Source organism: Periophthalmus magnuspinnatus, chromosome 10 (genome assembly GCF_009829125.3).
Source record: "Periophthalmus magnuspinnatus isolate fPerMag1 chromosome 10, fPerMag1.2.pri, whole genome shotgun sequence".
Lineage (NCBI taxonomy): Eukaryota > Metazoa > Chordata > Actinopteri > Gobiiformes > Gobiidae > Periophthalmus > Periophthalmus magnuspinnatus.
The window spans coordinates 11,738,908-11,761,927 of NC_047135.1; the positions used below are offsets into that span (position 1 = coordinate 11,738,908).

General features: G+C 37.1%; 1 protein-coding gene across 1 annotated transcript; it reads right to left on the reverse strand.

Annotated features, from left to right (window-relative positions):
* Nucleotides 1-139: 139 nt before the first annotated feature.
* Nucleotides 140-22,846, reverse strand: rps6kal (ribosomal protein S6 kinase a, like). The gene is made up of 22 exons (XM_033974052.2): nucleotides 22,421-22,846; nucleotides 19,247-19,306; nucleotides 18,406-18,522; nucleotides 18,253-18,334; nucleotides 18,094-18,174; nucleotides 15,593-15,672; nucleotides 13,751-13,857; nucleotides 12,797-12,834; nucleotides 12,586-12,728; nucleotides 11,907-11,977; nucleotides 11,686-11,774; nucleotides 10,741-10,805; nucleotides 9,270-9,372; nucleotides 7,837-7,961; nucleotides 6,540-6,662; nucleotides 5,307-5,396; nucleotides 5,066-5,224; nucleotides 4,604-4,765; nucleotides 4,436-4,512; nucleotides 3,892-4,009; nucleotides 3,390-3,530; nucleotides 140-3,116 (listed from the first exon to the last, which is right to left on the reverse strand). The coding sequence occupies exons 1-22, from the start codon at nucleotides 22,445-22,447 to the stop codon at nucleotides 2,991-2,993; spliced, it is 2,184 nt and encodes a 727-aa protein (XP_033829943.1). The 5' UTR covers nucleotides 22,448-22,846; the 3' UTR covers nucleotides 140-2,990.
* Nucleotides 22,847-23,020: the final 174 nt, after the last annotated feature.

Here is a 23,020-nt window from a genome sequence, read left to right on the forward strand (position 1 = left end):
CAGTCTTGTCTAGTGCTGCTTCAGTTCTATTCCAGCCATGTTAATGGTGCACTACATAACTTTTCTTGTTTGTCTCCATGGAGATGTTATTGCTTCGCCTGAGATGTTTTGAGAATCGCTGTTATAGAAGACAATTAGTGCATGTCAATAATGATCTTTAATGTCAATATATACATAACCTGAAAGAAAAATAGAATCTTAAAAATCAAATGAAATAAATACATTATCATACAATTTCCACAATGTCTTTTTGAAGAGAAATCCACGGAAATGTCTTTATATATATATTTATAATTCAGCTTCTCTGGTTCAAAGGGGTACATCCTGTCCCCCCAGCGAAGTCCCTACAGTGCCCCCGCCTGCTCTTCATCGCCAACAGCTTCAATACTTTAATGCTATTTTTTTAGCTTTGTCCATCTGCAGCAATCACATTCAATACACAACATCACACATGAACATGATGTTGAATTTTAAAGAAAGACGCTGTCATCTGCATGCATCTTCACCAATCAGGCAAAAGATTACGACCACCAACCTAACACACATTATAATAATAGAATAATAAATAAATGTGACACACTAAATATTCAGATGTTGTTCTAATTTATTTATTTTTTATTTTTTTGTAATTTGAATTGAATAACTTGGGAAAACTTTTATTCCCCATGTGTATTACCTGGCACTGGTTGACATCTGCTCCTTCTTTTAACCATACACACCATTAAAAAGACATCTTAATTGCAAATTTCAGACACAATGACCTAGCTGGGTGCATGTTAATGTTAATATTGAGATCAATGTTTGAGAGGATCAACAAATGCAAGAATCATTTGCATTTAAAGAACAAGTTTGTAGAAGTCTTTTTTTTTGCTAAAGGTTATAAGGACTATTTTTATACTATATTTTATTATACTTTTTGTTATTTTTTAGCTAAACTTGTGTATTTATAACATTGTATGCCGTGTCTGTATTGTCCTTACTGATTGAACATTTTGCTCAAAACAAATTTCCCAATAAGGTATATTTGATTTTTGATTCAAACTTCAGGTTGGTACATTTTATACATAACACTACGAGAATTCTTTACTTCTCTGCAAAAGACATTATATTACCTACATATTTGCAGAATTCGCCATTGTCAAATTACAAGTATTAACATTTTCGCCTCAAAAATGATGGGTAGAGCACAAACTAAATGTAAAGTGGTGTCCTGATATATACTGCACCAATTATCAAGTGCCTTAATGGAAATACATTGCACATTATTCATAATCAGTGGTCATAATCTTATGCTGGATTGGTGAATGAAACCAAAGTGCTGGTCGATGTATTTTTTGATCTTGGGGGATTTTTTTTTTCTTTTTGGCAAAACTCTATAATCTTCCATTACAAGCCCTCAGAAGATAAACAGTATTTCCCCATTGTACGTCAATACACCATCTTCCCAGCACTCTCCCACATACATCAAAAACAAGAGCAAAGCAAAAAACAGCAAGGATGTACACATATAGGAAAAAAAAAAGAAATATTAAGCTTAGATATGTCGATGAAAAGCAGTGGGGGGTCTTGGGGGGGTCCACAGTTTGTTGAAGCAGCTTTGAATCAGCCAATCACAGTGAAGGAAAAACATCAGCTGGTGCGTATCTTCCCCCGGCCAGAGGAAGAGAGGGTGAGAAGGCGAGGAGGGCAAGTGCATATGAGAGCTGTGGAAATAAACATTGCCCTACATCAATACATTAAAACATCATGGGAAATGCCATTGGAGTCAGTAGTGCAGTTCAAAGTGATATGCATACATGATAAATTAAGATAAAATGTTCAAGCATGTGTTTTAGTTCAATTTGATGGGGTATTTAGTTAATGGGCACCAAAATTCAGTCATTAATACAAATATAAACCTTTTAAAATAGGGTATCTATTGCAAAAGTTAAAAAAAAGAGTACTTAGCAGTTCAAGTCACAAATTAGTTTATTTTAGAGTCAGTTTAATTTATTCTTTAGTCCTACTTTGATGGAGGTTAAAAGTGAAATTAGCACCAATATGTAGAAATGAGTTAGACCTAGCTTTGACCTGGTTTAGTCCTGGTTTGGTAATGTTAAGACCTGGTTTAGTCCTAGCTTTGACCTGGTTTAGTCCTGGTTTAGTCATGTTAAGACTTGGTTTAGTCCTAGCTTTGACCTGGCTTAGCCCTGGTTTAGTCCTGGTTTAGTCCTGGTTTAGTCCTGGTTTAGTCCTGGTTTAGTCCTGGTTTAGTCCTGGTTTAGTCCTGGCTTTGACCTAGTTTAATTGTGGTTTAGACTAATTTAGCCCTGGTCTAATCTTTGATTAATCTTAGAATTGATAATTTATATTTGGTTTAATTCTGGTTTAGTCCTGATTTAGACCCACTTTAGAAATGATTTAATCCACATATGTTACAACCTGTAACCTATGTTACAGGTTGTAACATAATTAAACCAGCTCTGACCTGGTTTAATTTTGTTTAGCTGTGGTCTGAATTTGCTCACAATTTAGTCCTGGTTTAGAACCACTTTAGACCTAGGTTAAGCCTCATTTTAGACCTGGATAACAAAAAATGTTTTTTTTAGCCCTGTTTCACTCACTGTATATAATGTTACATAGCCATCAAAATGAAAATGAATACATGCTTGAAACATTTTCTTCTATTACACTATTATATATTTGAACCACACTACCAACAAAATTCACTTTCCCACTTAGTATATTCTAATTGACTGATGAGGGGTTTATACATGTTTCTCTCCGCAGCAGTAACAGATATGTCATAATCAGCTGACTTCTTCATGATGCAACATCGTCCAGTGTGTGAATGCATATGAAGGGCGTGTCCAAAAACAATAATAATAAATAGGTTAAAAAAATACTCATAGAGACAGTATTTTGTATAAGTGCGACTGGCCAGAGCTTGTTTAGATCCGCTTAGTCCGGTTGAGATTCTGAGGTTGTAGTTCTAGCGTTTTTTTGGGGGACTACATGTCGGTGGAGGTGAGTTTCTTCATGCTGCGGCGTTGGGCTAAACTGGACGCGGCCACTGGCTCCAATACGGGCTGACTGGTCTTCTGGCTCAGAGCGGAGTAAGTGGCAGCCATTGCTCCCTTAACACAAAAGGTGTGCACAGATAGATTTTTGTGAGACTCACAGAGATGTATAAAGCTTTTCACAACTTTCCAAGGCAAGGGCAGAGTTTGCCATTCCGTAAAATGCCAACAACAACTAGCACGCTATATGCAATGCTTGCAATATAAGATTAAGTCAAACCAGAGTTTCAGTTAAAACAATGGCAGAGTAAATGTGAAGCAGCTGCCCTCTTGTGGTGGTTTGAGGTAGTTTCCTTAATAAGAAAAAAAATGCTAACAAGACCATCTCACCTTGACTAAATGTGGGGCGTCGTGTCTCGTGAGTTGGAAGTGCGGTAGTGTGTCTCTGCAGGTGATCCAGGAATGTTTCAGCACCTGCTCCGCTGTGTACCGCTGATGAGGGTCCACGTGCAGCATGTGAGACAGGAGGTCCTGGGACAAGCAAGGAAATAAGCTCTGTTAGAACAAAATATTAACTTATATGAGGACTGCACAATAAATTTAAATTTTGATTCCATTTCAATATAAAGTTGGAGCAAGCAATTATCAAATTGTTATATAGACAATACAATGTCCAAAATATCCTGTCTCTTATAGAAAAATCATGTCGAACCTGTAGTTTAGACCTCTACAAACACATTCAGAAATGCGTAATTGCAAAACATGCTGTAAAAAAAATGCCATTAGAGGCACACAGTATTTTAGAAAAAAAAATCTAACTGATACCAACTTTTAATTTCACTTTCTTTCACACTGGAGTCTTACATACTGCATAACATATATTTGTATGTACCTTTGAAGAGTCCGAGACAGTATCCCAGTTTCCGCCCGTCAAAGAAAACTTGCCAGATCCTATTCGGAGTAAGATCTCCTCTGGTGTGTCATTTGGCCCATTTGCAAACGGTGTGTACCTAGGGAGAGAAAACCGGAAAAGGTTTAAGAAAAATAAACGTTGAACCAAAATTAACAGATTAAATTGAGGCTTAAAAACAGCAAAGGAATAAAATATTATTGTGAAAGAAACATTGCAATTCAACAATTATCTGTGATGATTGACACATAACCAAACAATAGTGAACTACTCACACTCAAACTCCCTGAACGATAATGTAAAGTTAGTGTGACAGATAAAAACTTGAGCTTTACATGAATTGTTTGAGCATAAATTGAATTGAAATAGAATATTTCTGCTTGAAAAGTGATCTTTTCTTTTAATTCTTAGATTATATATTGTTATTGGACATAGTGAACGAGGACCCACAAATCTGTCACACAGTTGAACAGTTAATCATTTTCTTAAAGACAAAATGGTGGACATGTAAGTCATGAATTCTTACCCCGCCAGCATTGTATACAGTAAAACTCCCAAACTCCATATGTCGCAGGCTGCATCATAACCTTGCCGCATTAGTACCTACGCAAAGATGACAAATATTTGAACAGACACTTATAAGGGTTACCTTAAACATAAAAATATATAAATATGTTTAATGTACATGTAGTACCTCTGGTGCCACAAAGTTGGCAGTGTAGCAGGGTGTGAGCAGTAGCCCATTCCCTCCTCGGAGCTGTTTGGCAAAACCAAAGTCACAGATTCGTATCGAGTCGGGATTCCCAGAGTCGTCCATATAAAGGATATTACTCGGTTTCAAGTCTCTGTGTACTACCTGCCAAACACAAAACCAAATGAAAAAAGTTAATTATTAAATTTACTTTAAGCTATTCATATTAGGAAAATGTACAGTTTTTGTTTGGTGAAGATAATCAAATACAAATGTAAAAAGTGCATATTTATAGAAAAAAAAAATAGATTGAAGAACCAACTTCTCCAAGAAGAATAATGTAACTTTTGATAATGATGTCATTTTTGTCATTGCCGGTTGCTAGATTGACTAAAATTGCATTCTGAAGTCTCCATCTCATCGATCAGCATCATATGAGTCCATACAGTGTGAGAAGCGCGTTACCCCTTGGCAGTGGAGGTAGTCGACCGTCTTGGTGATGGTGTAGAGCACAGCACTGGCCTCTCGCTCAGAGAAAAACTTCTGTCGGAGGATTCTGTCAAGTAGCTCTCCACCTTTCATCAGCTCTGTCACCAGGTAAACGTACCGGCCCTCATCGTACACCTGAGAAACGAGGGAAGAGGTAAGCCCCCCCCCCAAAACAGTGTATGATGTCAAATATATATGTGTGTGATATGATTCATACGTCTTTCAATGTGATGATGTTCGGATGCTGCCCGTATCGCATAAGGATTTCAATCTCTTCCGAAGGGTCTCTTTTACTTTTGTCAATGATCTGTAACAAAAGTATTATTGTAATATTTGTAGACATATTTTTAGGTGTATAAAATAATATAAAACACAACCAAAGATGACTGTGTGCCCTTGAGGTAACTCGCCCTTCTTCACTTCCTCTGTTCTCATTTAAATATTGTATAGTGATTATACTTCAAGATCACCTTATATGAAGTGTTATTGTATTAAATTGGGTAATCGACATTACATTATTATCTGTTAGGGCCACTGCTGTCATCTGATAAATGGAAAAAGTGATGCTACATTTCATTACATCACTTTATTAAAAAACAAGCACGATTTTAAACAGGCGAGACACTATGGAGGTGATTACTACATCTCAACGTCCAATATTACCTCCAACCAGGTTACACAATTGTACTATAAACACTGTGTAATTGGTGTAATTATGTTCTGATTGTGAGGACTTGAGTGTAGTATGCAAATGTAGACATCTCATTAATCTCGAGGGGGTCCATATTACTCAGCACGGCTCACTGTAACCTTTCTATTAGCAGACATCTTACACAATAAATGTAATAAATGAAAGCAGGGAACAAGAGGGGATAGTGATGCAGCTTAAGCCAGTTTATGTGCAAATGAATAGGGCTTATCAACATGCTGGATTATAATATCTAATGGGGATAGGAGGCAGGTACAATTATTGTTAATAAGGCAATTTTTGCATAGCACTTTAGAATAACTAAACCTTAACTAGCCTGAATAAGACTTAAGACTGAGACTTAATTCATAATGAATAAATAGTTTATTAGGAATGATTTAGGCTTAAAACTAACCCCTTAACCCCTCACACCCTGGGGAATGGTTTGTGTACATTTCACAAAGTTGATGTTGCAGTTAGAGCCAGATGTTTCCAATGTTATAATTGATGTGCTAGAATTTTGGCCTACGTTGGTACCCTTCAGAACCAAACATGGTCCATTGACTTCCATTATAAACTCACTTTTTCATCCTGCTGTATTAGACATTATATAATGTGATATCATGAAATACCATCTCAACCTAAGCTTTTGGGTTGAAAAGCTTTTCTAAAATGTATGTATTAATTTGACTTTTCCTACTGTGGATTGTTTTTATATTGTTAACTCCCTTGTAGATAACGAATTGAACATTGTGTGGTTACCTTCACAGCGTAGTCCATGGCAGACACTCTATGAACACAGCGTTTACAGATTGAGTATGACCCGACTCCTATGTCTTCTTGTAGCTCATAAAGGTCAGAGAATTTTGCTGAGCCTCCGTGCATCTGAGAAACACATAAAATAAAATTTAATAAAGAAAAATAGGAGTTACATTTTTAGGAAGACATTTAATTAGTTTATTTACAATTCTTTGGGTTGTAGAGGATCCCATTACAGCACACTTAAACACACGTACATCATCAAAACTGGGGTTAATCCAGGAACTAAACAAGACCAGGGCTTAGGTCGTTTTCACACATGTTCGTGTGCTCTGTGGAGTGCGCACTAGATGTATTTTTGTTTACTTTTGAGTCACAAATCATTCACTCCAAACATCACACCATGAGCCATATGAGACTCCATCAGCTGATCACCAAACGTATTTCTATGACAATGCGCTTCAAGTGGACAGAGCCTCGAGAATATGTGAGCACGTGCTCTCTTCCCCTATAGATGGTGGTCTTTTCTTTCATCTGTGGGTAAATTCACCATGAGGACTGTACATGCTGGTGGCAGAGGAGAAACAGCTTTTTGAATGTCTCACAACGACCCAAGTTCACCTGCGCAGACAGAGGCAGGCTTACCTGTGCAGACAGATGATCATGTCAAACAGCAGCTCAGCAGAGCCCATTCATACAGTTTTGTGGGCTTCAAGCACTTTTTTGCCCAATTCCAAGCACTTTATTGTTACCGGACTGCGAAGGCTGACCCGAGGTCAGCTGTGTTCACATCGCATTAGTCCCATTCCAGAGAGGGGGTGGGGCCTTTATTGCGAATCAGAATGCGACTATTGATTTCACACTGGCCCAAGTGCACCACTCTCAGACTGAATGCTCTTTCATGTCAACCTAACTAGTGGCAGTGCGAAAAACGACCTAAGGGTGTTCACACTTGTCATTATTTGGTCCTGAATTGAACCCATTTTAGACCTGATGTGGACTTGGTTTGGTCCTGTTCTAGTCCTTGTTTAGTCCAGGTTTGGGTCTGGAAGTAGTCTTGGTTTAGCCAAACTGGGCTTATACCAAGAGCAAATCAGTAACTTTGTGTCTATGTACTTGCAGAAACATGAAACTATATTATGTGAAAACAGCTATTCACACCTACCTTTACTGTCCAATGGCATAACACTCATTAGATATACCATTCAGTCTATTCATCTCCACACACTTTAACATAATTACCAGCCCCTTCTATAATAATTATGACATCTGTTGTAATTATCCTTTGAATGGATGTTACCTGGACGATGGGCAGAATGCTGAGCAGTGGTGAGCTCTTGTTTTCGTCCATCGGCGTTGGAGCCACAAAACTGAAGCCTTTGAACAGCTGGTGAGCGTTTGCACTGGGAGGTATACCTGGAGAGTCTAACATGCACAGAATAATATAACATAAATCATATATTCTGACAGACAAGCACATATAACAGGACTTCTCTTTCTACCAATAGCAACAAGAAGGGGTAAAATACTGCGGACCAACTAAGCAAATAAAGATAAACACTAAACAGTATAGATATAATGACAGATATGTGATTGTTTGGTAAGGTTTACAGATTTAGGGGAATGATCCTTATCTAGAGGGTCAAGTCTTGAAGTGGTTTACACGGGGGATATTATTATTTTGACACAAACCATTGATTGCAATGCAGCGTCAAGGTTGTAGGTCAGGGCAATAGGATTAAAACAGAAAATGCATGTTCTTATTTGTTTTGGGCTATTTAAAGAACACCTATTGCTATGTATTTGACGATCTATAAAGTTATATGTTATAAGTTTATCCATCATCATCTAGTCAAAAAGAACTTAATAAAAGAAACAAGTCGCCGTAGCATCATCACAATTGGCCCTGCTTATGGTTAGCTGCATATCACACTAGCAAGCTGCAGACTTTTAAAACAATTTGTTTAACCAAAATGACCTGATGCTGCAGAATCCTATGTGTATCACAAAGTAAGTAGAAAGAAGTGGGCGTATACCAAGGGGCGGTGAAAACGGGAGTTGATGACAATATGACATCGAAAATAAGCGATTAAAGAGTGATCAAATATGCATGAATCACTCCAAGCACAACTTTGAAAATGTAAATGGTGGGGAGAAAAATAACTATAACATAGTTAGAAGTTTTTAAAAGTCGATTTTGCATAATAGGTCTGCTTTAAGTTAAAGCTAAAGTTCTCCATCGACTCCTACTGACTTATCATCATTCTTATCATTATTAGAGTTTTAGCCTATGCAGAGCCTCCAGAGTGTTAAGTCACTCTCGGCTGTAGCAAGAGCAACTAGCCTTAACCTCTGTCTGCCACCCCTTACAACTGACAGAAAAATAAGTCGTGTTTGCGCAATTATGTCACAATATTCCAAGTTTTGTATCCTTCCCATAGAAAGCCTTTTATTATAGCCAGGTTGTTGTTTTGCTTGGAAATGTCCTAAATAAAAACATACATCCATTCATGCAATTCCTCTAACACACACAACAATTCTCCACATTTTTCCTGTGTAAACATGTTGTTTTTGTTATGTTAATTGATGCACTATAGGTTTTCTGTGTGTTTTTCAAGTTAATCTCAATAATGGAAATTTTGAAAGTGCCTGTTTTACATAGAGATCAGAAGACATCCTGAATGCAGCGATAGACAGCATTTCTCAGATAAAGTTACATATAGGAGTTTTTACCTTTAGGCGTTTTTGCAGTGAACTCTGGGTCAAAGCAGAAAGTATCGTCTGGTTTTCCTGCTGCAGGCTTGAACGGAGGCTGGAGCTCTCTTCTGTACAGTTTCTACAAATATCAGAATATGTTACACTTCAGACAAAGACAACTAGTTTAATTAGACCTACACAAGTACCAACCCAAACCAAAAAATGTATAAAGTTGGACTAATTGCAGAGTGTTCTACAACAAAATCCTATCTTCTTGGAAACTAATATGAAATAAATTTAATTAAAAAGTTGTGTTTAAGCATGAAGGAAGAAACCAAGTCTAATTTATGGCATGCATGCTCATTTTGACATGTTCATCACAAAGAAAAGATATACAACTTCAACTAAAATTCAAGGGCATAACAAGCAGTCTCCACAAAGAAGATAAATGAAAACAACTATGATGCCATTAACACTTTTTTTAGTATTAGCATTAGTGTAGTATAGTACATATATATTGTATTAGTATTATATCTTAGCGAGAGATTTTAAATGTCATCCATCTTATAAAAAAGTGTGCAGGATCCCAGAGGGCAACTCAAAATAAGAGAAAAAAACAAACATGGTAAGCAGTCTGCAATAAAGTCTTTTTTTTTTTCAAAATAAATAAATGTCAGAGGGAAGGCTATATTACAAGAACACTAGTACTTTAAACCTAACATATTTTATAACAATAGGAGATCCCATCACAGTATTAAGCTGTTCATTGTGCAGAACATATGCGAGAGAGTGAGCGGGTCTTTTCCCAGATTAACCCTCTCTCGCCCTTTAACAGCATGATCGTGCCAACTGCCTCCTACTGCCTCTTAAACACTGGCACTCAGAGAACTGGCCACACGCCCAGGCAAACCCCGCACGGAGCTGGCATGCCCCTAACACGAAGCCCACGAGCCAACGCAGCCAAAACGTTTGTGAGGTGTGAATCGTCAGCACAAGTTGGAGAGTTACATGTTACCACGCTGTGACCAGTAAATGAGAGAGGAGATGTTCTAGATTTGGATGTCATAATCTCAGACAGTGGACAAGGACAAAGATGTACTGTTTGGAAAGAAATATCAAAATTTATGATCCATAAATGTTGAACCTACTTATTAGTGGGGAATTAGCTTCACAAACTAGCTTTATAATCTTATGATAAAGTCCTAAATTCTTAAGAGTTGAATAATCACACCACTTTCTGAAATTATTGTGAAAAATGATTTTAAATTTATTTATGATAACAGAAAATACATTGTCAGATTATTGAGATTGAGATTATTGACCGTAAACCAGGTCAACAAATCTGCAATTACTCGGTCTATCCACATGAAACAAACACTGGCACAGAGTTCAATTTAAAAAGCAAATTCCACCATAGAAATTGACCTGCCCTCCAACTCAATTTTAAACTATCGGGATTCTCGAATATCATGTGAAGGCAATCTATTGTATGTTTTTTGTTGCTTACGTTCCAGTCGATGGTGGAAAAGAAAGCATGCCGTTTGATCTCCTCCACGCCATCTGGACCAGCCCCTAAACAAAACAAAAATGAGTTAACCTGATGAGTTGTGGTTTATTGTTTCAAAGGGATCAACACTTTTCATGTTTCAGTCTGCACAGTGTGTTGTGTGAGTGAGTGCCAAAATGTGAAGTCATACGGAGGAACAAGCTCAAAACCTAAAATAGAACAAAAACACCAGTATAATTTGTGACTCTAAACTAAAGTTGCACTGTATGCAATGCCTGATGGGGGGGGTCCATCACTGATTTCTCTCCATGGGGAAGTTATTGCTTTGCCTAGAAAGTTCCACAGCATGGCATTAAACATATCCATCTACATGGAGAAAAGAAGGTGACATGACCAGGTCAAGTTACAAGTTGTATCTGTGGAGAGGTGAGCCTGCCCAGAGTAAACAAATAAATGCTTTTGAGTAATAGAAAAATTAGTAATGAAATGCATGCAATATAGATCAATTCAATGCCATATTGGCTAAACATATTGGCAGCTAGGAGAGCCTCCACCAGAAAAGTTACATAGTGAGTGTATCTTAAAAATGTATTCATTAAATTTAATTATAGCATAGGCATTCTTTGCACTGCATCTTGTATCTCGGCACAGAAAGTTATGTTTTCATATTCATGGCTCTCCTGATACTTTTCACTGGGCTCAAAACTGTCTTGTGAACCTCAGTGGCTAATTGTTTTTTTGCCGTTACGTGCAGCTGTTGAGCTGTTCACTTTTGGTGAGGGCTGTACAAAAATGCTAAACTGAAATGATTTTGAATATTAAATCATTTGAAATGGTAGTTTAACATCTTGATCTCTTCTCTATTTACAGTCACAAGCCAGCAATAAACCCAACGACCCTCACATACATTTACTCTAATATTAATTTTTCAAACACAACACTTACCTAACCTATTTGCTGGGTTTCTTTTGAACAGCATTCTTAGCAAACTTTGGGCCTCCAAACTGAGGAATTGGGGCATTCCCAACTTAGCCCTGAAACAGAGAGAGAGAGAAGAGAGTAGCACTGGTTAATGCCCACCTCCTTCTCCTCATCCTCCTCTTCCTCCTACTGCTACTGCTGCTTTAGTGGTGTAATATTAATGTATTCAGTGTAAAATGACTCACTTGAGAATCATGTTCATCGTCTCATTGCGGTCTTTCCCTTGGAACGGTAATGTCCCCGTTAACATCTCAAACTGCCAAAACAAGATCAAAAAATAAGGTAAGGACTCAAGCACTCAAACGCAAAGCATTATACAAGCCATATTATTGTAACATATTAACCCTAACAGGTAAAGAGAATGAAAACAATTATCCTGTGTTTTTAACATCTAGCTGTTTAATTGCGATGGCTACGTCTGCAGTGGTCAGTTTCAAAAGTGGTCACAGGTGCATAAAATCCAAATATAATGTGATTTTTTTATAACTATAAACTTGTCAAGGTGGCCTTCAATTTTAATTTGATGAGCGTAAACAAGGCAGATTTTCAATATGCAATTAAACACAAAAATAGTCCAGTATATTCTTTCAAAGTCTTAACTCTGTTCTATACATACATAATGCCACATGATAGATCTCTCCATAAAAAGACCCGAACTGATCACTGGCGATTTGAAACGATTAGATTTTGATTTGATTACAATTTGATTAATTCCACACTCCTCTCTTTAAACAGTTCATTTTCACAGAATATCCGTCAAACTCTGTCATTAAGTGATTGAAGTTATAGAATTTGCAGGCTGCAGTCTTCTAATTTGTCAATAAACCAATAGAAACTAGATAAGTAAATATGTTGTGTAAATACCATCAGTACGCCCAGTGACCACCAGTCTGCACTCTGTGTGTGTCCTCTCCTGTTGACCACCTCAGGGGCCATATATTCCACAGTACCACAGAAAGAATAAGCTTTCTTATCAGCATCCACTGACTCTTTACTCAAACCAAAATCTGCAGAAGAAAGAGGAAAACATCTTATTCAGAATGTTAAATGTGTGATTGTAATAATCCACACATACCTGTTAATTTTATATGTCCAGCTTCATCAAGTAAGATGCTGAAAAATCAAGAAGACACAAAGGAGAGTTTAAAAAATCTGTCTGTTGGCTTGAAAAGGTTTGAATATGTATAGACATGGGTATGCAAAACTAGTTTCTTCTTTTCGAGCCCATGTTTATACCATTTAAAAACATCTATTTTCCTCATTAATTAGTAATTAATTATTGGGTTTTAAGCATATAATTATAATGATAGGTCAAAAGATATAATGCCTATTGGCTATACACCGGAGGACAGTTGTCATAGCTGGAAAGCCATAAAAATATTCTCAAAATCATAATGTTATATGTAAGTGCCAAATAAAGCAAAATAAAGATTGGGGCCCGAGTCGGTATAATTATACATACACATGCAAATCGCAATGTATACGAGTAACACAGTGTTCAGTCCAATATCTAAAGGAACATCAACCAACAAAAAAATGCTGATAATTTTGAGAAATTGTCCTTGTCCAAAGTCTAGAGAGAGTCAAAAAACACTACTTGCTTGCATTGATTTGCATGAATTTGATTTCTAAGCAAGACAAATTGACACATTGGGGACTCAAGTTCCTTTTGAGTGACAACAAAATCATAATTCATTTATTAGCCAATATAGGGCAAGTGTGGCATTAGAGTCTCCCCAAAAATGTAGAAATTCTAAACTACAATAACACTAATGGGTGTGCTACTTGTGTTTTTCCTTCAGCTGCCTTTTTTGCCCTAAAGTCGATGCTAATAATAATAATAATATAATCCATATTTTCAATATTTATTTAACCACAAAGTTTAAATATAAATATTACTGTATGTTTCTTCATATCTTACATTTGATATCACTAGTAATCACAAACCTCCTGATAAAATGTAAGAGGCCATACTGACAGGAAACTTAAAGCAGATGTTTTTATGGGTGTAAAGGGAAACGTTTCATACTTCTCTGGCTTGAGGTCTCTGTAAACTATGCCCAGATTGTGCAGGTGGTCGAGGGCCAGGGCCAGCTCTGCAAGGTAGAATTTCACATCTTCTTCTGTAAACATAACCTGATAAAAACTGGACAATTTTACTCTCTGAACTCCACACAAGAGGAATACACAGCAACAATAAACACATCGCCATCAAACACTTCAATTTTATCAATTACTCAAAACAGAGGATCATCTTTGTCACAACATTTCAAAAACATTTTCACAACTCAAAGATGTTGACTTGACATTGCCAGTAGCGGTTGCTTTGGTTGTGAGACATGCCTTCAACACGAGGTCTGTCTGCAGAACAATCACACATTGTTCTGGCTCCCAAGAGCATTAAGGGGATTGATCTGGGCCTGTATCTGACAAGCTACTGCTGATACAAAGAGAGGGGAATAAAAAGATATTTCAATTAAAAAAAAAAAAAATACTAAAGGGAATGGAGGTAACCCATGTTATAATGTTGTTATGTCCTCAAAAATATACTTGGAGTTGTGTTTTGTTTCATTCACATATGTTTGAGTAATCCTTTATTATTAGTCTGTCTACATCTTCCAAGCTCAAAATGCTCTGTTTCACTTTGGGATGTCATAAAGGGGCAGTTTTCAAGTTAACAGTTGCCTTTTACCTTTTTCCAGTAGAAATTGGTTATTTCAGGGCTGAAATAAGTGAAGTAGTGTGGAGTTTAAAAACACAGTGAAGCACATCCTGTACTACCACATGACATCACATGGTGGAACAGAGTGTTTTCCGTTTTGAAAGAAGAATGCCTAAATATGCAGGGTTTGTGTGTTACACAAAGTGTAACATTCACAACAAATGTGAATGAACCAAAACACAACTGCAGGTATGTTTGTGATGAGGAAACTACATTATAATACAGATCAGACAATAGTGTAGTAGGGTCCTTTAAAATGAGATGTAAATTTGCATTTTTAAGAGTTATAGCTGTATACTGCTTCTCTTATTGTAACAAGTATTAGGAAAATATGTAAATTTTATGATTTTATTAGACTAATTTCAAAAACAAAAAAGACTAAGACTAAACAAAGATTAAGAAGTAACCAATACAAAAAAAAAAGATAAAAATATTAAACTGTGGTTACACCTGGACTACTTCAAGAACAGGACCCAACCATGTAAAAATATCTAAATTTCACTATTAGGTTGAGCCCTAAATGTTACTAATAGTTACACAGATCTGCAAACCTAGAACTGAAAGCACAATTTTGTTTTCAGAAATAATTAATCCAAAACACGCAATAACAAGACAGATTAACTGGGATGTTTAGTTAGGTGCACTTTGTAACTGTTACAGTGGAGGGAACGCCACAATAACCTGAACTGAACCCGATTGTGTTCAATCCACCATAGACCGTATAAAAAGATGTTCCACAGTAAGGCATTTATCTCCATGGAGACAAGCAGTTGGCATCACCAGAGAAAATAATAGGTCAGATGTGTTGTAAAAGATTAGATTAGTTTAATGTTCTACAGTGGCACATTTGAGGAAAAGCAACTACTAGTACATCTCTGGACACATGACGAGTAGCACTAGCCTACCCTACCATACCTAAAAAAGTTGCATAGTGCTCCTTTAAATAACAGGTAAATACGGAAGAAAATAAGTGACTAATAGTCACTTTACACCTGTTGTGTTTTGTGTTTTGTCATTTGTAGCTGTCAGATGAACAGGTCCAGCAGGCTCATTTTAAACTGCGTGGCATATGCACAGGCCACACTAGGGGTTTAAAACATAATGAAAACAACAGTACGCTGCAGTGTAGGGAACAGAAGGTCCTCTTACCTCTTTGGATAAGCGAGTGAATACATCCCCTCCCCTGAGAAAGTCCAGTATTAGATACAGTTTCCCTTCTGTCTGAAAGGCTGTGGAGAAAAACACAACAGTGATCTGAGCTGAAAACTAATATTATTATGATTGAGTGGAGGCACTTTCATGGTGAGATTAAAAGCAGACACATGTAGGTCAATAGTGTTTACAGGCTAAACAAATTACAGCTGTCAAACACTCCATGCAATTTTTACATAATTGCTCACAGTGCTTTTGGGAAAACCCAGATTCAGCAAAAAAAGGGTGTAAAAATAAAGTCAATAGCCCCTTTTTGCAGACTTCTGTAAAGCTAAAGGGAATTTCTGTGATTAATAACTTTGCCTGGTCCAAGCTGACTGTAATAAAGCATCTAGAGTGACATTATGTACTTCACAAAATCTTGTTTTATTAAAAGGTCTGTATTCAATTCTGAAACATATAATGCCCCACCCACTTTGGCATGGTTCAACATCAGAGTGTAAGAATAGACATCTGGGATGGTCACAGGTAGTGTTTGCCTTTTAAAATGTTGAGGTAATATCATTTAGTCTTTTACGAATGGCTGCTTTTACAAGACACTGTTTGGAGTAAAATGCATTTTCATGTACTACAAGAAATTAAGTCAGATGGCCTGTTAAATGAAAAAGTGAGAGGCAAAATAATGTTTAAAAAATACATTCCCCATAAAGTTTGCACATGTAAACACTCCCTTAACTGTATGCTTAAAGATTGTTAATATGCCATAGATTTCTCTTTATGCTTAGCTGTCCATTTTATGCTCAAGCTGTTTTTGCCTGTGTTGCAACCTCCCATTACACCCATTAAAACACAACCTACAACCATTACACTTTGTAGTGAGTCACAAGACATATCCGGTAATAAAAACTCTAGTAAAACCAAACATTGCTTCAAATAAATTACAAGTAAGTGAAATACATCATGTTAATATAATTCTCAATACTTTGCTTTTATCATTTCTTGCGTATCATTTGTGAATAGCCCTAATTAGGTGAACGAGTTATGCCATGGAGTGTATAAAATCACAAAGGGCATACGTCAAGCAGACACAGCTGATTTGCATCGCAGTTTAACAACATAGAGTAGCAAGTAAATCTAATATTCCAATATGCCACTATAATCATTTTAACTCTGGTTGTTGTCTGAAACTGCCTCTGCTACTAGGCCTGTCACAACAACTAATTTTGAAACACAATATACAGTTATAGATAAATATTGTGATAAACAATAATTGTCTCAGTAGGATAAAGTAGTTTCAATATTAAAATAAAGGAAGATAATCCCAGTAAACCATTGTTAAATAGGCAGTATCATAAAAATGCATACATATCAACAAATAAATAGCACAATGAATCAATAATTAGCCATAGAAGTCATTTACTCAACCCTCTACAGCAAAAAATGTATTGTACTACAACAACAATCTCCACACTATTGTAGGGAAATTGTGTACACAATACATAATGAGCTCCAAAATATATTGTTCCAGATTCCATATATTGAATGATAAATCAATATAATAATTACTGTAACAGGCCTATCTACTACTATAACTATCACTGGTTTAGCATAAGGTCTAAAACAGCACTTCCAAGTACCCTTGTGAATCAGTTCATACAGCTCTCCAGGCCAGCATTAGACATTCTAGTTGTAATAAGCAATTTAGCATTTTAACGAATGCTCAACATTAACACATAACACAACGCATTTTTCATTCACCCCCACACTCTGCTCTGTGATGGTAATTTATAACAGCCATAGCTGCCCTGAGGTGGACTGAAGGAAATGTTGCTGCCAGTCTGCACCAATGGCCTCTCTAACTCATTAGAGCAAGGTGAGGGTGTTGTCCAGAGACACAACAATAATATGCATTGGTCAAAACTTGGATTGAACCATAAACTGTATAAAGAAGTGAACTATCACTATCACACATCACCCATAGTGTTAGGCTCCAGTCAAATGAACATGATTGAGGCTAGCAGTTATAGGGGAAAATTTGGAGCCGAGTTCAATATTTGGAATTCTGACCGCGAGTATCATGGCACACAACGAGCCAATCTGGAACAAGGCTATTGAAGGCAATACTCCTTCGCACCGACACTGCACATTTTAAGACCAAAATGACGAGCCTGACAGCAGCAGTTACAGAGAGAGGGGCGACAGTTTTCAATTGAAAGTGAATTGGAGCCAGAGTCGATGAAGTCAGAAGCGTGCCTATGCTTACTTCCTATTTGGAATGCAGCAGCTAGCAGGTTAGCTATGTCCATTTATATATACAGTCTATGGATTGAACAAGCAACCTTATAAGATTGTCACTCAACCATGTGAGTCACAACAGCACACAAACAATTTAACATTAACAGTTTTTAATATCCAATATCCAAGCAACAATAATTAGAGAGTATTCAATCTCTGCTAGGCACATTTCCTGACAACACCTGTTTGTTTTTTTGTCTTACCGTAGTGCAATTTCACAATGAAGGGATGATTGACTTCAACTAAAATGTCTCTTTCCATTTTAGTGCGAACTCTATCCCTGACTGTGTAGATAAACAGAAGAAGAATGTTAAACAAAAAGCTTTACAGTAGACTCTGAAACCAAAATAAAGCTGTGTTACCTTTCAATGATGCCTTTTTTAAAACTTTCATTGCATATAATTGACCAGCATCTGGACCTATAATCTTCCTGACAAGAAACACCTGCAGAACAGAGGATATATTAATAAAAGAGTTAAAAGTGATGGAACAGATTTAGCTTGCACTTTTCTCACCTTGCCAAATGAACCCTGGCCAAGCACTTTAAGAAGTTCAAATTGAGATGGATCCGCTTTTTCACAGCCCTCTTTCACATGATGGGTGATAGGAATCTCTTTATAAGCACCATCATCCTACACAAGCCATTGAAGACACAACAACCTCATTCATATCTGATTAGGGTACAGAGAAAGGTGGGTAGTTGTTACAGTTACAGTTATCATATTGACTCAGCTCCCCAAAAGCAGGGTGTATAAGTAAGGTACGATATATCCTAAGTGATTAACTGTTTAATGAAATGAAGATGAGAAAGGATGCAGACTGACTAGTTTTCTGTCAAGTCAAAATCATAACTCATAAGATTTGGTATATCCAAAAGGTAGACAAGACAGTTACAGTTATTGAATTATACTGGACTAACTTTTTGAAGAAATTTTACTTAGTTGCATCACATCATACTTAAGTAAAAATACTTTTATATCAATAAGTAAAAGTTTTTTGTTACTATTCCCTCAATGAGCATGTCTATCAGTGACAAAAGCTTGATATTGATAATATTAAAACTTTCTAAATTTGGTAGGTAGGGCGTTACTTCTCTAATTCCTATTTGTTGGAAGTACTTTATTTTGTGCTTTATTTAATGTTTCATCTGTCAGATTATATTACTCTCAATCAAAAATAAGATGTTATGTCTAAATAGATGCCAAATACATCCTTACCTTTACATGGATAATTATTTGAAATACTACTTTTTACTAACTGTTATTCTATGAAATTATTTTCAAGTAGCAGTACTCTTACATCATACTATGATATAGACTTGATAGAGATTTGCTTAATAAAGTGATGTTGACTTACACAGTGCGTGAAAGACTCTCCCTCCTCCATGGGCTCGTCCATGATCTGATGTCCATTGACCTGTGCAGACGCAGAGCCAGAATTCAGTCAGTTTAATCCCATCTAGTAAGTAAGCATTTTCCAGCAAAGCGTGATCCTCCGCTAACAGAGCCCAGTACTTTCAGCAGTCACACGCCCACATGTATGATACAAGCAAAATCAACAGATGAATTCAATGAGTCACAAGTACAAAAAAACAAGGTGCCTTCTTCACTGCACCCTACGGTTCTCATTCTATTTGTTGTCAAACAGTATGGAGTCTATAGTTTAAGCCACGACCAGCTGTCCGGCGCTCATCCCGTCCCTATAAAGCCCCTCACTATTAGCATTCTAGCTTAATCCCCGGCCGGAGCAAAAACAACATGTCTGACTGGCTGTGGGTGAAGAGCTGCAGTCAGCATTCAATCTCATGAGAAATAACTCCAGCCTGGTTCTTCAGTAATTCTGCATCGTATTGGTCTCAAAGCGCCATTTACAGGAAAATGACCACATGTTTCTTTAAAGTTACTTTGAGTCTGATGCATTCATGACTTACTTTTCAAGAATCTATGCACTTATATTATCATTTAAAAAGATTTAGAGACCTCAGGGAGCACTTGTAACTATTCAAAGTGGGTAATATAGCTACACTGCATTGGAAATGTGATGTTGACAATGTGCAAGAACCAGTAACTTTAAATGGTCAATGTCAGAGTTCAGATGTTTGCAAAATGAATTTGCCATTTAAATTAAAAGTCAGTTGTAATCAATCAATATGAGGAAAAAAGTCCTGTTTTTATCATCATGCCGGCCCTCATCATAATGTAACATAAAACGTACGATGTTTACGAACACATTTTTGACAGTTACTGATGATATGCAAAAATCCGCTTATTGACCAAGGTCAATACCCCAAAAAATGTAATTGTCAATATATAACCAACTAACTATATGAAACCTGATCTAAGACATTGTACTAGAATTACCTCACTCTTCATGTTTCATCCTTTTTTACTGAAGCCGCTTGAAGTATTCAATCCAATGTGTTTGTGTGTGTGTGTTGAATTCCATCAAGTCTGTGAAGAGGGGGATGAGTCATAGCACTACGCAAGCCCACACCGCTCACCATACACTCATCTACAGCCACAGAACAGGCCAAGCACACCGCCACATCAACACTTTTACTGCATTACACATCACATTATACCAATCTATAGAACTGTTTAATTAAGATAGGGGCAAGTGAAATGCATTTTGTACATTAAAACAGATTTTACGGTGTGGTTGAAAAGGAGGATAGAAAATAATATTGAGAAACAATACTTTGATAATAATAGTATGCCAATCAAGCTATATTTGTATAATTAGTAGTAGCTGCCTAAAGTAGTAACTAATTAACTAAACAGGGTGTGGCCCTAACAAAAGCTCACACAAAGACGTAAACAGCATCTTCATAAATGAGATCATAAAGTAGATTAAACTCTCCAGTCACTCACAAAAGTCCAGCGAACACCAGTTAATCCTTATAATCCTAATAAAATAATTAGTCAACTAAGACAACATCAGCTGATTAATTGACAACTCATTCACTACAGCCCCAATCAGTAGGCCCCAATAGCAGAAAGTAACATCATTGTCTTATGGATCTGAAAACAATTATCTATAAATCTAATTAACTGTTTAATCAAATAAAAATATATATATTCAAAATATACACTGAGAGATTTTCTGTCAAGTCAAAATCATAACTCATAATTCACACATATTCATTCCCACCTCTTACTATGTATCATCACAGTTACTAGCAGATAGCAGCCTACACTTGCATCACCAAACTAAGAGTCTTTTTCAGCCTTATTAGAAGATGTCTGTCACACATGCTCATAATCTATCCATTTTGTCCTGTGTTTTCTTAATAAAGTCTGTCAAGGCTGCTACTCTCATTTAAGAAGTTAAGCTTGAGGTTTACTTGGCTGCATCTGTTACCTTGGCAAGTCCATGTTGCCTACTAAAGTAAACAATATGTTTAGCTTTTTGAAGGTTTCAAATTAAAACTGCAATCAACAACAAACTATATGGACCTATATGGACGAGCAACACTACAGCAATATACTCAAGAAGTTCAAAGGCCAATGCAAAACAGTGCAAAGTTACAATGTGTATTTTAGGGGTAAATGCTATGTTTTGTTTGTTTGTTTTTTTTCTTCTGTGGGCCCTAAAGAGGCAGTGTAGTCAACAGTCGGAGTTGGGGATAAGAAAAAGAATGCCAGAGATGAAAAACAAATGTGAGTTTGAATAAGCTAAACATTACATCACATCCTGGGGCCCAGGTTAAAGCAAACTAGCCCTCTCTCTCTGCTGCTCTGGGGAGAAAGTCTGCTGCACTGATTGGTATTTGACAGGTGGCACTAAAACTATTTACAAGTGTGTTTACAAATTGTGTCTATAATTTGTAAAGTGCATTATTAGGAAGATGTTTGTGATGGAGACTATGCTTATTTATTTTTTGTGAGAGTCTTGTATTCAATGGGTAAACGGCTAAAAAGGGACTATTTTATTTCTGATTTTAATGACAGAAAAACTAAATTTGCAGGAGGTACAAGTCAGCAAGCAGTACCAGACAACTAAAATAGTTTAGCTTTTTATTATACAGCTTGTTGAAAAGCTGAATTGCATAGGCACTGAAAATAGTTTGATTTGTGGCTTGAAACTTGGATTCAATGCTTTGATACAAACTTGTCTCACTCAAGTTTAAAGCCAGTAAGCGGTCAGGACTAGCAGGCTAACTATTTGCTAATGCTACAAAGGCTAAGCTAACCATGAAGCAACTCCCTTTTACAAGTGTAACACAAACAAAAATGAAAATTAGGGCATGTGGCATGAGACCAAGAATCGGGTGTTCCTGTGGGCTAAACCGCTGCAACTAAACTCGGGAAGGACCACTGGAGTCGTAAAACTTAGAAGTGCAACAAAAATAAACATTCTACCAGCTGTTAGCATAAGCTAGCTTGTTAGCATGCATCACGGTGCGCTGCAGATCGTGACGCGGATTTAAGCCGTAGCCAGCCGCCGTGGCCAGGCTAACTTAACGGGACAGTACTGGCCAAAAATAGCTCTAGACAAATTAACATGCAAGACACGTACATGACAACTCACCTCACTGCTAACGCTATTTACCTCCATCTTGTCCCAGGTTTGTAATAAAGTCTAAGGCATCATATTAAGTCCACCTAGACCCACGCTCCACGTTGCATGTCTTGCCCTTAGAAATCCGGCTCTTCTGCTTTGATGATCACAAGCAGTCTGCACGGCTGCGGTCAGACGGGAGGCTGTGATGTGGGGGTCGGAGGGGTAATATCATCGGATGTTGATGACTGGACCATAGACGCTCACCTAAAGCTCCGCAGCTTTGCCATGGATGCGAATATGGCGGCTACGGTGGTACCTGATCGCCAGTGAATGAGAGTTTATTGACGTGTTTATGACGCAATTCAGTTAAGGATTTCCCCCGTCCAAAGCACAGCAGCCGATGCGTGGATATGAGAGGAGGGGGCTGCACTGTGCCGCGCTGTGACATGTAAGCATGTTCCGGGGGACGGATGTTTCCTCATGACCGAAATAGTGGTGATCACTGAAATAGCGGAGATTGACGAAATTTGCTTTGACGCAGAAGAAAAAATCAAATGCAAAAATGTCGTAAATCCATAGCCACCTTAAGCCTTTCATACAAGTGAGCAATTTCAATGCTTTAAAGCG

Excerpts from the sequence above, each read along its gene's own strand:
- rps6kal (XM_033974052.2), bottom strand. The coding sequence starts at position 22,447 with ATGGAGGTAAATAGCGTTAGCAGTGAG. Across the intron at positions 9,373-10,740 it reads TTTCCACCATCGACTGGAAC|AAACTGTACAGAAGAGAGCT; the intron begins GTAAGCAACAAA and ends TGATATTTGTAG. Across the intron at positions 5,397-6,539 it reads CCATGGACTACGCTGTGAAG|ATCATTGACAAAAGTAAAAG; the intron begins GTAACCACACAA and ends CTTTTGTTACAG.